General features: G+C 42.9%; 1 protein-coding gene across 4 annotated transcripts in view; it reads right to left on the reverse strand.

Annotated features, from left to right (window-relative positions):
* The window catches only part of PID1 (phosphotyrosine interaction domain containing 1), a 199,459-nt gene that overhangs the window by 100,572 nt on the left and 83,203 nt on the right, over window positions 1-15,684 (reverse strand). For all 4 annotated transcript variants that reach the window (XM_054700128.1, XM_054700130.1, XM_054700129.1 and 1 more), the window contains exon 2: window positions 597-743. In XM_054700128.1, the coding sequence (XP_054556103.1) occupies window positions 597-743 (147 nt within the window). The remainder of the gene's footprint in view (window positions 1-596; window positions 744-15,684) is intronic.

The following is a 15,684-nucleotide window of genomic DNA, read 5'->3' on the forward strand; positions in this document are numbered from 1 at the left end:
TAAACCAATTACTACACTCATCAACTCTTGGAATATCACAAGAATCCAAACACTTGCTAAAATTACACATTTCCTTGTCGTTTTGTTTCCAAGTCGGCATTATGGATCCCACAAATGAAAAATGTCTTTTTAATGGATTCTGAGACATGAATATTAGTATAAATCTTGAGAGTTGAAGCAAAACAAAACTGTGAAGTTACCCCATAGGACGCTGAGTGTGCCACTGTTGGAAATCTTGCTTTTGTTCAGTTACTTACTTAAGTTTTATCCAGTTTGCAAATACAAAGGGAGGAATTATCATTAAGGATAGAACTTTAGTTATGAAGCCCAAAGTTCCCCAGAGCTATAGAAAATATGGCGAGAATACGATTTTACAAGCTAGACTAAATCGTATGCCTTTACTGGGTACTGAAAGTGCCGTCAATGCTGGTACATCAAGGAAAATCAGGGAGGAAATCCATACTACTATCCCTTGGTGAGCTAATTTGGAGTCATTTCACAGCTTTAAGAAAGGCACCATGGTGAAAACTGTGCCTTAAGACTCCACTTCCTCCGTCTGTCCCTGGTACGGTGCACCTGCTATGCCCAGGCCCTACCTTGCAGCCGCTGTGAGCCCTGGTCTTCATCAGGGGCGTGGTGGTGCACAGCTCGATGGCCTCGGGCTCGTGGAAGATGACAGCTGGGAGAGGCTCCTTCTTCAGTGTGAGGACATTCAGCTTGGACTTCAGCATGGTCTGAAAGTGCTGAAAAGCAGAAAAAATAAGCCAATTCAATAACCCAGTTCAATACTAGACATGACCCGTGGTGTACTGTAGCACAAAGCCTGTGCAAAATCTTTGTTATTGTAACTGTTTTCTGGGTGGCCAAGAGGTAGTTGGTAAAAATGGAAGGAAATCATGGTCAGGACATTCCCAAAGGAACCTGCAGGAGACAGCCGAGTGTGCGCAGACGCCGTGAAAACATGGGCACAGGGGAGGACCTCTCTCCCCTCTGGCAGGACCAAGCTCTCGAAGTCCTTCCAAGAGGAGAGGAAATCCTGGAGATGCAATCCATGCTGAATGAGCAAAGTAAAATGTGCAGAAGAGAATGCTAGAGGAGCTATCTGGGGGAAGTCTAGACCCAAGTTTTAAAAAGGAGAAGGGAAATAAGAGAGCCAAGACTTCTGTTCTCTGCCTTGCCCCAGTTCTGCCAGGCCTGGGCTGCACGATTTTAGGAGATTCACTACTTTCCATGGCCTCTTGAACCATTTTATCTGCTGTCTCAGGCCAGGACCCTACGTAAATATCCATTGTATACGCCATGCCTGCTGGCACTAGTTTTTGAAGTGTGCTCAGAAACCAGCCTTATTTAATCATGGCTTATCTAAACCACCCAGGCGGCGCTGTCTTGATTTGCTCTATCACAGCAGCTTCCAAACTGATCCTGCCACTTCCAATCCTAGCCCAAGACAAAGTCTTGCCACAGCAGCCAGAGGGAGCCCCCTAAAAGCTAATGATGCCATGCCATCCCTCTAAAACTCTCCTCGGTCTTCTCAGAAAAATCCTAAGTCCTTCCTTGGTCTGTGAAACCAGACATGACCCATGGCCTCTACTTTCTGATCTCATCCCTCTCTCCTCACTCCCACTCACCTGGATTCAGTCAAAATAAGTGGCTTATTTATTCTGAGAATAAGCCAACGGCACCTGCAGCAGGGACTCTCTGAACATGCCCCTCCCCTCCCATCCTGGGAATCCCACACTCCTTGCTTCCTCACCTGCTTGAGGACCCTGATCTACATCAACTCCTGAGACATCATCTACACTAGCACATGTGCACATGCACACACACGCACACACACAGGTGCATCCATGTCACTGGCTTCCAGGGCGGGTAACCTGTGCACAGTCCCTTTGTTCAGGTGTGCGCCATGCTTGGCATCACCATCTTGAAATTCTTAGCAACTTTACTTTTGAACTTGCGTTTTGTAAGATAAGTCAAATGGGACAGTGTTGCTCAAGGTGAGCAGGGGGAGGTGCAAGACAGTTTGGGATTTAGCAAGATGCAAAGTGAGCACAAGGCGAGTAAGGGACCTCTCTGACTCAGCAGGTGCGCTGTCAGCCCCAAGAGGTCGCCCTTCCGAAGGAGAACCTGCTTCAAACACAGAAAGAAGTCAGCTGTGCCCTAAGAAACAGGAATGCTCCAGGAGCTCTGTCATATCATCTTTTGTTTTTTTTAAATGTAGTTCCCCTATTATTTCTTTTTTTTTTTTTCCAGCTTGATTTCTAAGACATTCCCATATCAGACAACCACTTTGCACGGAGATGAACACAGAAGCGGAGAGACAGGAAGGGCAACCCCTCTTCCTTCTAGCCCTCCTAACCATTCAACCAAAGATCGCGTATGGGCAGGACATGCACATATTAGATAGACGTGAGATTAAAAGCAGGTGAGTGGGTTTTGTAAATACTCACTGAGTTAGCATTTCCATTGTTTTGGTAAGAACAAAATTCAGGTGAGTGTCCAAGCTAGCGAATAAATACACACCCTGTCATTTCAGTGATTCTACTTACAGTGGTATTAGAGGAATTACAAATATAAGGATGAATGTAAAACCATGCTAGTAATCAAATCTTTAATTTTTCTTGTCTTAGCACAGCACTAACCAGCAAATAAAACAACTGCAAAAAAATCACTGACTAGCCCAAATAAAGAAAAAAGAACAAATTATATGACTGGCTACTTTGAATGGTAATCTTCTTCTACATTTTGATTAGAGGAGACTGAATTTTCATTTCCTACTGGAACCCACAAACTATGCAGCTAGCTCTGCACATACATCCCCATCACTGTCAAGGTTCCATCCCCAGTTTTGATATACTCATGACTATTCATCATCACTATAAAACGTATTGTACTGCGTGTTACTGCATGGCACCATAGACCTGCCACAGAAGCAGGAGCTCTTTTATTCAGTGAAGTATCCCAGGGGCCTAAAACAGTTCCTGACACATCATAGATGTCCAAGGACTATTTATGGAAGCAATCCAGATGACAAAATGAAAGAACTCACGGTGTGAATATAAAAATAATGATCTCTAAACCAGGAAATAGACCACCCTCCTCACCCAAGGTGACCCTTCTGCACCTGTGGTGGTGTGTGCAACAATGAGGGGTGTGAAGGAAGTAAGTGATGAACTGCATCCCCAAGGAAAGCATCAAAAACAACATCCCTCCAAATCAATGTAAATGTAAAATGTAATGTAAAAGCAGCAGAGGTTTTTAAATTTGATTCAGCACTAGGTCTTCATCTCCCAAGTCCACATGGAACCTACTAGAAATCCAGCCAATGGTCAGTTTGGAGTGTCACCTTGGCTAGACACCCCATGCTCCATCACACGGTAGTCTGGGTTGCTGGGAAGGTGACTTTAGATATGATTAAAGTGCGTGACCAGTTGAATTGAAGGGAGAATATTCAAGATTATCTGGGTGAACCTAACACAACCAGTTGAAGGACCTTAGCAGATGAGCTGAGACTCCCTGAGGAGGAGAATCTACTGATGCAGCTTTGGTCTATGCCTGGGAGGCCCAGCACACCCTACCTCAAAGTAAGGATTTCAAACTTGCCCAGGCGCCCCCCACAATACAAACAATGTCTCCTGAACATAACCTGCCTGACAGTTACATCTCAGCACAGAAATTTGTCCTTTTCAAAGGAGATAGAGACTTGCCCTTCTACTTCATAGTGAGTATTAATTTATATATTTTACAAATGTACAAAAGGTCTTGTTTTATTGGCGTCCCACGACACTGTACACAAGTGTCAGGTGTGCATCACAGAGAAGTGAACCAACACGTACACACTCCACCCTGAGTCCACCAGCACAAGCCAGACCCCTCCCTCTTTTCCCGATTCAACCCACCCCTTCCTTCTACCTTCTCTTCTGGGAAAAATCTTCATATTGATCTAGAAGTTTCTGTCTTTGTTCCCAACTGATTGCACCACATCAAAGTATGGGGCTTGGGGTGTCAAAATGGCCCAGGGAGCCAGCAATCACCTGGAGTGAGAGTTCAAAGGTGTTTTCCCCAGGGTAAAAAGTATCCATGGGATGAACAGGATAAAGGAGCCTCTCAGAAGACAAGGGAACCGGAGCAGGGACACTGTCCCCAGGCTCACACTTTGCTCTGTTTCTGAGAGAGGCACGTGAAGTTACACCTCAACTCAGCCTGACTTCTGCCACACAGCACGTGCCTGAAGACGGCACTAGAGGTGGTCCCGTGCTCCCGAGGGCTGGGCAGCCGCACATCCTGGAAGTTCTGAGACTGCCTTCCTGCCCCATTGTCATGATTGTCACGCTGAACGCCATGGCTGATGGACCAGTCACTTAGCACACAGAGACACTGGATGCTGCTGGAACACACAGGACCCCCTGGACAGCTGGGCGAGGAAGCTAAAAAAAATAAACATTTTAAAACCCTAATTTGGGGTTAGGAAGATAACAGATTCCAATTCCAGCTTCAACCCAATGTGCTGTGTAAGCCCCGCCACCCTGCTCCTCAGAGCCCTGGACTCCCACGAGCTGGTGTGAGCCCTCATTCACTCATTTCAGACCACACACCACTGAGGACACCAGACACTGTGGTAGGTGCAGCTGGAACAGAAATAGAACGCCAGTCTCTGCATGAAAGGGTTTCTCACAGTGGATTGATGCTGTTAAACAAATGGCCAGTGCAAATCTAACTGAAAGGTTCATTGGGAGAGCCGAAGACAGAGGCTAAGGCAATATTTGAAAGTGAAATGGGAAAAAGAAGTCATTTTTCAAAAAAATTTGTTTTGCACTCCTATGTTCACTGCAGCACTATTCGTAATAGCCAAGGCGAAGAAACAACTGAAGTGTTCTAGGACAGAAAAAGAAACTAAGATGGGATGCAGATACACAATGGAATACTACTCGGCGATAAAAAAGGTGAAAGCTTACCACTTGTGACAACATGGATGGAAATGGAGGGGAAGTAAGTCAGAAGGAGAAAGACAAATACTGAATTCACCCATTCAGAATATAGAGAAACAAAACAGGAACAGTCAAACCTACACCAAAATAAACCCTAAAACTATGACTGTAGAACTAAGGTTACCAGATAGGGTAGGTGGAAGGTGGGGAGCAAAGTATGGAGGGTGCCCTATGGACTGTGGTAGAGGATTATGGGTGCCTCGTTGGTGTGGTGTGATCACACACATACGAAGATGAGTGAACGTATACCCCTAATTCATATACACTCTTGTAAACCAATGTTTTCCCAATTAAAAAATACAACAAAAATTAATTAATTTCAAAAATCCATTTTCATGGTTTTGTCCTTTGCTGTGAAAAGATAAAGGCAAAAAGGGAAATAAAATACACATTTTTTGATGAATCACTATATCTACACTAACACATCTTGTCCTGACTATTTACATCACCCTTCTTTGGAAACCGTCAGCAGTAGAAGTGTGACAGCAACAGCTGCTTCTAATAAGAGTGTCCCTCGCGCCCGCTACCTTGGGGAGAGTCCTCCACCACTATATGGTATGCTGTGGAATGGGGTGTGGGTGGCAATGACAAGGAGTATATGATGCTGGCTGTCCACCTGCATGTGTATGTCCTTGACCAAGACAATGGTTTGAGGAACCCTGAGGTTGGCCGAACAGGCTCTTCTAGGAGACTGACTTGGGGTGACCAGATTGGGAGAATGTGGTCTGGAGAGCTGCTGTCCTTCATCCCCATCAAGGTCAGTCTGCAAATAAGACCACGCACCCCAGGAGATCTGAGAAAGAGGAGTCACACTTGAATATCACTGAGTCCTGGACCAGCGGTTGTGACTCCCATCCACCATGTACTCGCTGAGATTAGGCTTCAGATAAGGAGTCTGATCCTGTAGCTAAAGGAGTCCACCAGTGCAAACGGCTTCTTATCTAGGGAATAAAAGGAAACTAACAAAAATTTTATAAGGATTAATAAATGATAGGGCCTCCCTGGTGGCACAAGGGGTTAAGCACTGCACTATGAAGCAATTAGCAGCCTCTGCATCACAAGTTCAATCCCCGGCCCTCCAGAGAGAAACCCACATGGCGAAGCAGACATCTCCTGTCTCGCCCGCTGCTCCCCTCAGCAGTGTATTTCAGTGTGTCTGCCTCTTCTGCTCCCCACTCTGTCTCTGGTGAATCCTCTCACCCTCCACACATCTGGCCTGTACCCCAGTACTTGTATGCATAAATAAATAAATCTTTAAAAAAAACCCTACCTTAAAAAAATAAATGATAAACTGCAGAAATGAATAGCAATATCATCCTTCTTTCAAAAAGTGAATTTGCATCAGTTATTCGAACAAGTCGAGCCAAGATGATAAAGTAGCAAAAGCAGACCTTAAAGAAAGTATTATAGTCCCCAAGTCAGTCAAGTCTAAGCAAAGCCCACTGAGCTACCCCCAATGAGATGAATTCCAACTCTCAAAAACAGTCAAGGACTGTGACTGCAAAGACACTCAATTTGGGAGGCAAGAACTTGCTCTGAGGAGCAAAGACCTAGAATAGTCAGAGCCACACAGCCTGTAGTTCCGGGGCCTCCGTGTTCGCATGTGTCCACTTTAAAATGCCACTTTTATGTCACTTCAAAAATGCAGTTGCCACTTGCTCTTTGCAGGGACAAACAAGTGCGATACCGACAACGCAGTTTACAATGACACAATCCACTACATTACACTAAGACAACAAAGGAGGAATCGAAGAGAAAAATGGAAAAGCTACAGCTCCCAAATGAAAGATGCACAGAGTCGCATAAAGAAAATGTGTTATTCATGCTTAAAGAAGGAAATTGAATAGTGTCAGTGTCGTAGAAATGAGGGCACTGCCCCGGACACATTAAACAAAGCTCCGCTTTTTACATTTGGTGCTTTATGCACGATCCTAAAATAGAGCCTCTAAATCAAGCCCCATTATGCGGATGGGGTAATCGCCATGCCCTGTATAATTTTACAGTTGGCGCTCCCTACTTCTATTCAGACATTAATCTCTGACAGTTTAGCAGGCGAAAATTTACATATTTTACCAATTCAAATTGGGTGTAGCTCACCTTTGTATTGATTCTGCATCCAAAATATAAAGCATCTTTGGAAGGCAAATCCTGCTTCCTCTTTTTCTAAAACAACTGGGACACTATTCGGAAGGCGTGAAGGTTTGAACCCTTGCTTCACCCTTGCCTTTTGAGGGCTGACTGTAACAGTTTAAACTTGCAAATTACTGATTTGGTAATGGCCCAATCAAGTTTCAGAAATATTGCAAATGTACAAGATCTGTGAGGAACAAGTGCTGATTTGTGCAAGTGTCAAACTTCATAGGGCTTTGACCTGCTATTCAGAATCATGCTCCATGTTAAATTACTTTGGGAGTTGTAAGAAATAATAGAACTCAGTTGTGGTCTCCAAATATTTTACACCACTGATTTTTTTAAAGTATTTTTGGATCCCAAATAAGAGAAAAGAAATAATTGTGATACTCATTTGTGACCATTAATAAAATTTATCATTTATCATTTCATATATCTGTTTTAATATTTATTCTAGCAATTTCATACCAAAAACAACATAAAAGAAAAATATTTTTCAGTTTACAGCAAATGATTTATACATGGTTTTCAGGCATTATATGAAGGAATAAAAGAAAATTTCATTTCTCCCACCTGAATTTGCTTTCATTTAAACATTTTTAATGCAGATTTTTGTTTTTATGCTTTTAAAATGTAAAGCAGGGTTAGAACATTTCCTAAATGTATTAAGTACATGCAGAAATGCCCTATTTGAGCTCAAAGATTAATTTTTAATGTAATTTACATTGATTCGTTATTTCAAAAAAAGAAAGACCTACACCGATTTGGCATTGGCCTTCTTGCTCTAAGTAGCTACTTATTCAGAAAAGTTCCAGCTAATTTTAAAGGCCTCCATCCAGACACTCATAAATTTAAAGGTTGCCTATATCTATTAAAGTGATAGCTATTTTTACACTGACTGAAAATACTCATGTTCACACACCCATATTTATTCATGCAGCTTTAATTATGGAAGCATTTCTTTTGAACATCACAGATTCTCTCAAGAGATTATGTGGGAGAAGCACAAAAATAACTCTAGGCCCACAGAGTATACAGAAAGTCCCCAAGGCTGCTGAAGACCCACTTGGGGAGGGGGGGGATCTTTATTTTTGGTTCTGGTGACACACACACACACACACACAGAGTTTTCCTAGCTTAAGTAACTTCTGTATCTGTCATCTTCCAAACTATGGTTTCTCTATGTTAACAGTTAATTGATTGTTAATCACAGGTTGCAAACTGTTGGCCCAAATGCACATTTCCCTTATAAATCAGTTTTATTTGATTCAGAGGCTGCTTTATGATTAAAATATGAAGCAGTATTCAAAACATGAAATGCATATGGCTACATTTTACATTGCCATTTCTCTTAACAGATCAGAAGGTCAGCCAAAGTGACTTGCATAGAAGCAAGTCACCCCAACTTATTGTCCCCCATCCTCAATTACTCAGCCACTTTTCTCTGTAATTCACAAGGTGCCTCTTTCTCCCACTGCCAGATTTCTCTTTGATACTAAACACCAGTGGTTAATTTATGCTCTTTTTAAGCCTTCCCAACATGCTTCTTATACATAACTTGCTTGACCCGTACAGGCATTTGAATATGCAGCCCCTGGTGTAAACTGACAAAAATTTCACCCACTCATGAAAAAACTCACAGTTGCAGTAACTCATAACTATATTTAATTAACATGCAAATTCAACTAAAGATAATGTGGGTGAACAAGTGATAGAAAGAAGTAAGAATAAATTGGCCTCCCTGTCTTTTTGTCCTTTCACACAACATGTCTAGACCAGGAATAAGGATTTGGGATTTTTTTTTTTTTTCTGAGTAAGTTATTCCCACACGACCCTGGTCGGTAATGGATTGCACTGAATATAATTAAACAACCAAAGATCAATATTTTTGACTTCCACTTTCAATCAAGCAGGCGTAACAAAGACCAAATTGACCCTGCCACTTTAAACAACCAAATAACTGGATGAAAATTACACAACAACAGTTTGTGAGATACTGAAGTGTCTCAACAGTAAAGCGATCCCTGAAAGACGGGAAACAAATGAGCTACACAACTGCCCAGCTTACCACCTTGAGAATGTGCAGGCTGCAGTGCAGGGAGGAGAAATACAGACAGGGCCCAGCAGACTCAGGGAGCTAAGGAGATAGAGATGAAAGGCTGGGAAGACAAAAAGAGGCGAGATCTGCACCGACAGAGAACTCTTGAAATCTGCAGAGTCCCTTTAAATATTCAGCGGAATATTAATCAGAATATGCATGAATGGAAACTAACCAAGGCTGGAAAAGAACCAACAGGAGGATTAGAGATTAGGCTGCTGGTGCTCACATAGAATCAGTCACGTTGCCTGTTCCCACCAAACAGATTAGAAAAACTCATGAGTCCTGGGGCACAAGGTGGAATACTCAAGAAGGTCTACCCCAATGCTGGGATTACCAGCACCAGACTATTTGCCACTCTGGATCCACCTGAAAATCTGTAAAAGAATATCCAAAAATATCAAAGTGTTTCAAAGTCATCTAATAAAATCCACACAAAAACAGGTGAGTAGGGGGGCCTCCCTAGCGGAGCAAAGGGTTATTAGGACGCAGCCTGTGAAGTTGTCTGTAGCCACTGCAGCATGAGTTCGATCCCCAGCCGGCCAGTGAGCAACCCACATGGCGCAGCAGACCTCTCCTGTCTCGCCCGCTGCTCCCCTCAGCAGTGTACCTCAGTCTATCTGTTCTGTTCCCTGCTCTATCTCTGGTGAATCCTCTCACCCCCACACCTCTGGCCAGTACCACAGCTCTTGTATGCATAAATAAATCAATCTTTAAAAAAACAACAACAGGTGAGTAGCATTTATAGGAATACAAAAATATACAGCAACCTGCAAGGCTGAATCAATTTGTCTGACATCCAGTCAAAAAATATCTGACATGCAAAAAGGCAAGAGAATAGCATCCATAATTAAGAGACAAATCAGTTCGTCAGAACCTACTCAGAACTGACAAAGGTGTTATAATGAGTAAACTATAGAATTAGTTGTATTTCATACATTCCCAGAGTTAAGCAGATACTAAAGAAATAAAAAATATCCAAATCTATTTCAAGATAAAACCACAATAGCAAAGGTGAATATTATGCTAGATACAATTAACAACAGATTTTGTTGCAGTAAAAAAAAAAAAAAAGATGAAATTGAAGACATAACATTAATTTTTCAAAATAAAACAGAGATTAAAGAGGAAAAATATATCAATGAGTTGAGAGACAATTTCAAATATCCTAATCCATGTATAACTGGAGTCCCAGGAAAAATAACAAGGAACAGGAAAAAATTTGAGGACCTTATAGTCAGAAATTTTCCAGACTTTATAGACAAAGGAGATGTAAAACGATTCTTTGTCACTGGATATTTTCCCGTAGGAAATGTTAAAGAAAGTCAATTATGCAGGAAAAAAAGACAAAAATAAGGATCTCCATGACAAACACAGAAAGAGGGCACCATATGAATAAGAAATTTTTCTTATTTAAAATTCACTGAAAAATAAGTATTCTTAAATATTAAAACATCAATGTGTTATGGGATTTCTGCATATAAAAAGGTAAGACACATTACAACACTAGCACAAAGGTCAGAAAAGGTGATATGGAAGATGACTATTGACCCCTCCTCCAGCAAGCCATCAAAGGAGGCTTGCTCTGGCCTCTAGCCTGCGTCTCCGTCTTCCTTCTGAGTCCTAGTTATAGTCCATTCAGAAATGCATAGTAAGTAGGCGTGACGCCCACTGGGTATACACCAACCGAGGCTTCCAGACTCTCATGTTAGACCACAATTGACCTTAGAAAGTTGTCAATATTTTAGTTGACCTTTTCTTAGCCTCTTGTACTGAAGGCCATCATCCTTCCACTGTTACAGGCGAGTCATAGCTCATGTGTGGTCTCTCTTTGGAGACCTTGCTTTCTATACATTCCAGGCCACTTGGATGGACTATAGTCCTGGCTCTTGTTGAGTTCAAGAGAAGTTATGATTTCATTAGTTATCACACTCTTTCTTTTGATACAGTCAGAGTGATACTTCTCCAGCTGTCTACATTCTTGCCAAAGGCCAGAAGTCAAATTCATATTTTTAATCACCAAAGAGTGCTTTGTGCTTAGAAGATACATATATTATTTTGAAATAATATTAGCATTATCTATTAGTCCAAGCCCTGATCAGATATTTATGTCTCCATGGTGCTGACTGCTAGCTGGTTGGGGTCCTGCCTTCCTTTTCAGACACCTCCTCCAACAGCCATATGAGTCCTACCCTCCCTCACAAATAAAAGAGAAAACATGAGCCCTGACACTGTATTGAGGAACTATCCAGAAACGCAGAGCATTAAGAACAGGAGCAGCCTTCCTACCAGATGACCTAGACCCACTACCTCGTTTCACAGACAGACAGACTGTGAAGGCCAGAGAAGTGAGGCAGCTTGTCAAGGTGACCCCAAGTTACAGGTTCCAAAGACAGTCGGACCCCGAAGTCCAGCTGTCTGATGACTTATTCAGTCCACCCCCAGCCTGCCAGACCAGATCACGTCCACAACCCTGTCACAAGCTCATAAGGTAGCTGGCATAACATCTTTTAGAACTGCATCATGGACCTAATTTTGTAATGAATAGAATAAGGCTCATAATGAAATGGAAGCGTATAGAATCAGAAAATCCCAGGTTCAAGCAGCGTTTAAATATATGACTCATCATAAAACAGAGCCAATCACTGTGTGCGCACACACGTGTATGTGTATGCATGTGTGTAAGAGAGAGAAAGAGACAGAGAAATAGAAACACTCAGAGAAAGAGACACAGAGAGAGCTCACTATACTTCTTATCAAAAGCCAGGTAATTTACAGGATTCTCTTATTTACCTTCAAAAATATTCCCATAAAGCAGGGGAGAGTGAGTCTGAGACATTCTGATGTCAGAACCCAGATTCTAGTATGCGGCAACATCACCCCAATAATTCCATAAAGTATCTATAAGAATAACTGATGTGTGTATACACACACACAAATTATCTGTATCGTCCACCCTCCAATATTCTGCCATGAAGTGTCGACCCCACGGTCAGAGGTCTGGCTGTGTGCACACACAAATGCTCACGGACCCCACTTTGAACAGGTGACTGAATTGCAAGTATTTTTTCTCTTGCCTTTGCTCTCTTTTGTCAATTTGTATTGTTGAACATTTCCAAGGCCAACTGGCAATGATTTTACACAAACTTTAATGTGAGTTATTTGTAATTCAACAGCAGAAGAGTCATAGATCAAGTTTGCCTACGCAGGCACACTGTCACGTGCACACACACGCGTGGCCTGTCCAAGCCTGATGAAAGCGAGTGACAGCCCCAGTGCTTACCGTCACCCAAGTAATAAATGAAGACCCAGAACAGAAAATTAAAGCGAAAACAGAGAAAACATGCTTTTTTAAAAAATGAAGTGCAACAAGACAACGTAAGATTTAGAAACCAAAACAAATGAATTTCAGGTTCCAAAGACTGTTTCTCGTAGTCCCCAAGGGATTTCATTCAGTTCTCTGTACAGTCCCAGCACTTCATGTTCCGATTCCTCGGCCTTGGAGTCAGTGCACAAAAGCCCTGCTCCTCAGGAACAGCAGGCACACGTTATAAACACACATGCTTTCACGTCCACGCACCTCCGGTTTATTTTCACTTCATTTGTGTTAGGACATTGCACGGACAAAACCCCCCACAGGACAATGTCCTGGGGGCTGCAGGACCGAGCATGACCTTAGCAGGTGGGAAGAAAACTAAAAATAATCTTGTCCCCTGGCCTCAGGTGGCCAGGAAGTTGACATCCCAGAGCTCTGGCCAACTATGGTTCATTTTGATCAGTGGACAGTGCTGAGCAGCAGAGACATCCGAGGGCGGAGAACTCATTTGCTATATGATGGCTTTAAGAGAGTTTTTTTAAAAAAATGGAGTAAAAAGTCATCCATATCGAGGGAGACAGAGACTGTAACGTGGCTCTGAATTATGATCACACCTATGAAGGATTTTCTGAAATTGTCCTCTCCCACCCCAGGCAGAAGGAACCTGTCTGTGCTTTGCCTGCATCGTATCTAGTACCATGATGGGTGTTTTCCTATCAACTATGCAACATGTGTTGTTCATATGTTATCGCTTCTTTGTATCCCTCATCCCTACCAAAGGGCCTGATACAAAGTCTAGATGGATATTTAATGAACAAATGGAAGATTCAGTGGGAGAAGAAAAACATTATTGGAATTTAAAAATACCTTCAAGGTAAACATGCGTTATCTCACCTGACTTCACTCCCTCCCACTCCCTGAGTCTATAGCACTCCCGCCACTGTCAACTAGGCATGAAAACCAACTTGGAATTGAGCTGATCCAAGTCCACAAACCAGACAAACATCCAACCTCACTAGTAAGATATGACAGTCCTCAGTCAGGGAGACATGAATGATGGCCACACAGGGCCAGTGAAATCACGCGAATCTTCTTAAGAAGGAAGAGTTGTGGCTGCCCTCCCAGGGGAAGCAACATGAAGGGGAGAGAAGCACACGATTCAGCCCATCACAGAAGGAAAAGGTTTTCACCATGTGGATTCTCCATGGTCACAAGCTCATCTGAGCACAGACACCGGTCACTTTATTTGCTTTCCCTGCACCTGAACCCAAGATAACGCTCAATCCCTTAACACTAGACACAAGTACATGACTGACCTGGGCCTGCCTGAGCTCAGTGGACCTGAATTTGACTCTAGAATTTGTGACACAAGTCACAAAAATGCCAGTGATTCCATAAGCACCAAGTCACCACCGGGAACAAATCTGCTAGGTGGCTAATCTCTTCTGTAAGAGTTTCTAAAAGCAAACAGCACCTGAAATTACCAGCTTATGTCTTACCTGCCATGAGCAACCTGGAACAGGAACACAGTGAAGGACACATCTGAAACCCTGGTGCCAGTTCATCCATCCCCCATTCATGAGTCCTCTTACCTGCTGACTCAGGGATTCTGCTGGTGGAACAGCATGCAGTAAAATAGGCACATCCCCTGTCTTCCTGGGACTGAACTGCAGCCAGGGACAGTGTCATTGAGAAAGGAGGGTCCCCCATTGCAAACAAAGGACACCAGCAATCTTCTTCAGACAATGAATGCGAAGCATAAAGTGCTAAGGAAACTCACAACTGCATGGCTAGTGTCTCTCCCTTGGCCCAGCCTTCCCAGGCCAGGTGTGGAAGCAAGTTCCACCACCAGCACCTGTTTCTCTTCGCCTGGGCTTTTCCAAAGCCACAGAAGGAAAGAGAGTGGCATGAACACCCCCCTAGGAGGTCTCAATCAATGAATGAACAAAGTATAAACACCCCAATCCTCAACCCATTCGTGGTTTAACTCCGAGTCCTGGGACTTGTTTTAGTGTTTACATTTCAGAGACTGTCCCTGCAAAACTAAGTAAAGTTCAGGCGATGGCTGCCTTCCTCTCTCTCCCTGTCCACGTCCCTTCTCCCCCCCTGACCTCGCTCCCCGGGGGTATTTCCTGAACTTTCCAAAAGGCTGTTTGCAATTAAGTCTTTATCTTGGGGTCTACTTCTGGAAGAACCCAAGCAAAGAAAAAAACTGGTTTTCCCTTAGACCATTTTAATTCAATTTACTAAATATCGATTCTGGGCATTATATAGATACACAGTGTGCACACCTAAGAAGCTCAGTCAGGTAAAAGAGAGCAAGACATCAGAAAGTCAGCTTAAACACATGGCAGATACAAATGACCATCGGCATGCAACAAGGGGACAATTAAGTATGACTGCCAGGACGTGCTGAAATAGGCTTTATGGAAAAAAAGACAACTGATGTGGCTAGACATGTTTCTCAACGATTTTCACACCTCTGCTCCCCTAAAGAGTCTAGTCATACCTTTTTGTCCTATTTTCCACCATGAATACCACAGATGCATGTGTATCTGTTCACGTCCTGGGGGCATAGAAATTCCCACTGTAAATAGCTAAGAATCTTTGCCTCTCCCGCAAACCAGTTTTTGCAGCCATTGAAAATGAAGTGCCCCCACAAAAAGAGAGAGAGAGAGAGAGAGAGAGAGAGAGAGAAGAGAGGACAACATAAGGAAAGAAAAGAAAATGCCAGAAGGTATGAAAGTAAATATTTCAGAGGTGAAGGTAAAGAGTCCGATTTGGACTATGGGAGATGACAAATGGCTACAAATTCTCAGACATTCCTCACCTCAAAAAAAAAAAAAAAAAAAACCCAAAGAACAAAAACAAACAAACAAACAAAAAGGTCACTGCCCCTCCCAGTTCAGCATCTCAGAGACTGGAACCTTTGAGCAGGTCACTTGCAACCCATTGAATCTTAGAATCCTGCAGCCAGGGTGTGAGGAGGCTCAAGGAGGCCCAGGAGAACAGGGTGTGGCGGGCAGCAGAGCAACCTTGCTCAGTTCCAAGCTGGCAACCTCCGCCATCTTGTCCACCAAGTAAATAAGCCACATTGAAGTGGGTCTTTTATACACACTTAAGCTGCCTCAGTTGACACTCCAGAACTGTGA

Source organism: Talpa occidentalis, unplaced genomic scaffold (genome assembly GCF_014898055.3).
Source record: "Talpa occidentalis isolate TD23 unplaced genomic scaffold, MPIMG_talOcc4v2.1 talOcc4.3, whole genome shotgun sequence".
Lineage (NCBI taxonomy): Eukaryota > Metazoa > Chordata > Mammalia > Eulipotyphla > Talpidae > Talpa > Talpa occidentalis.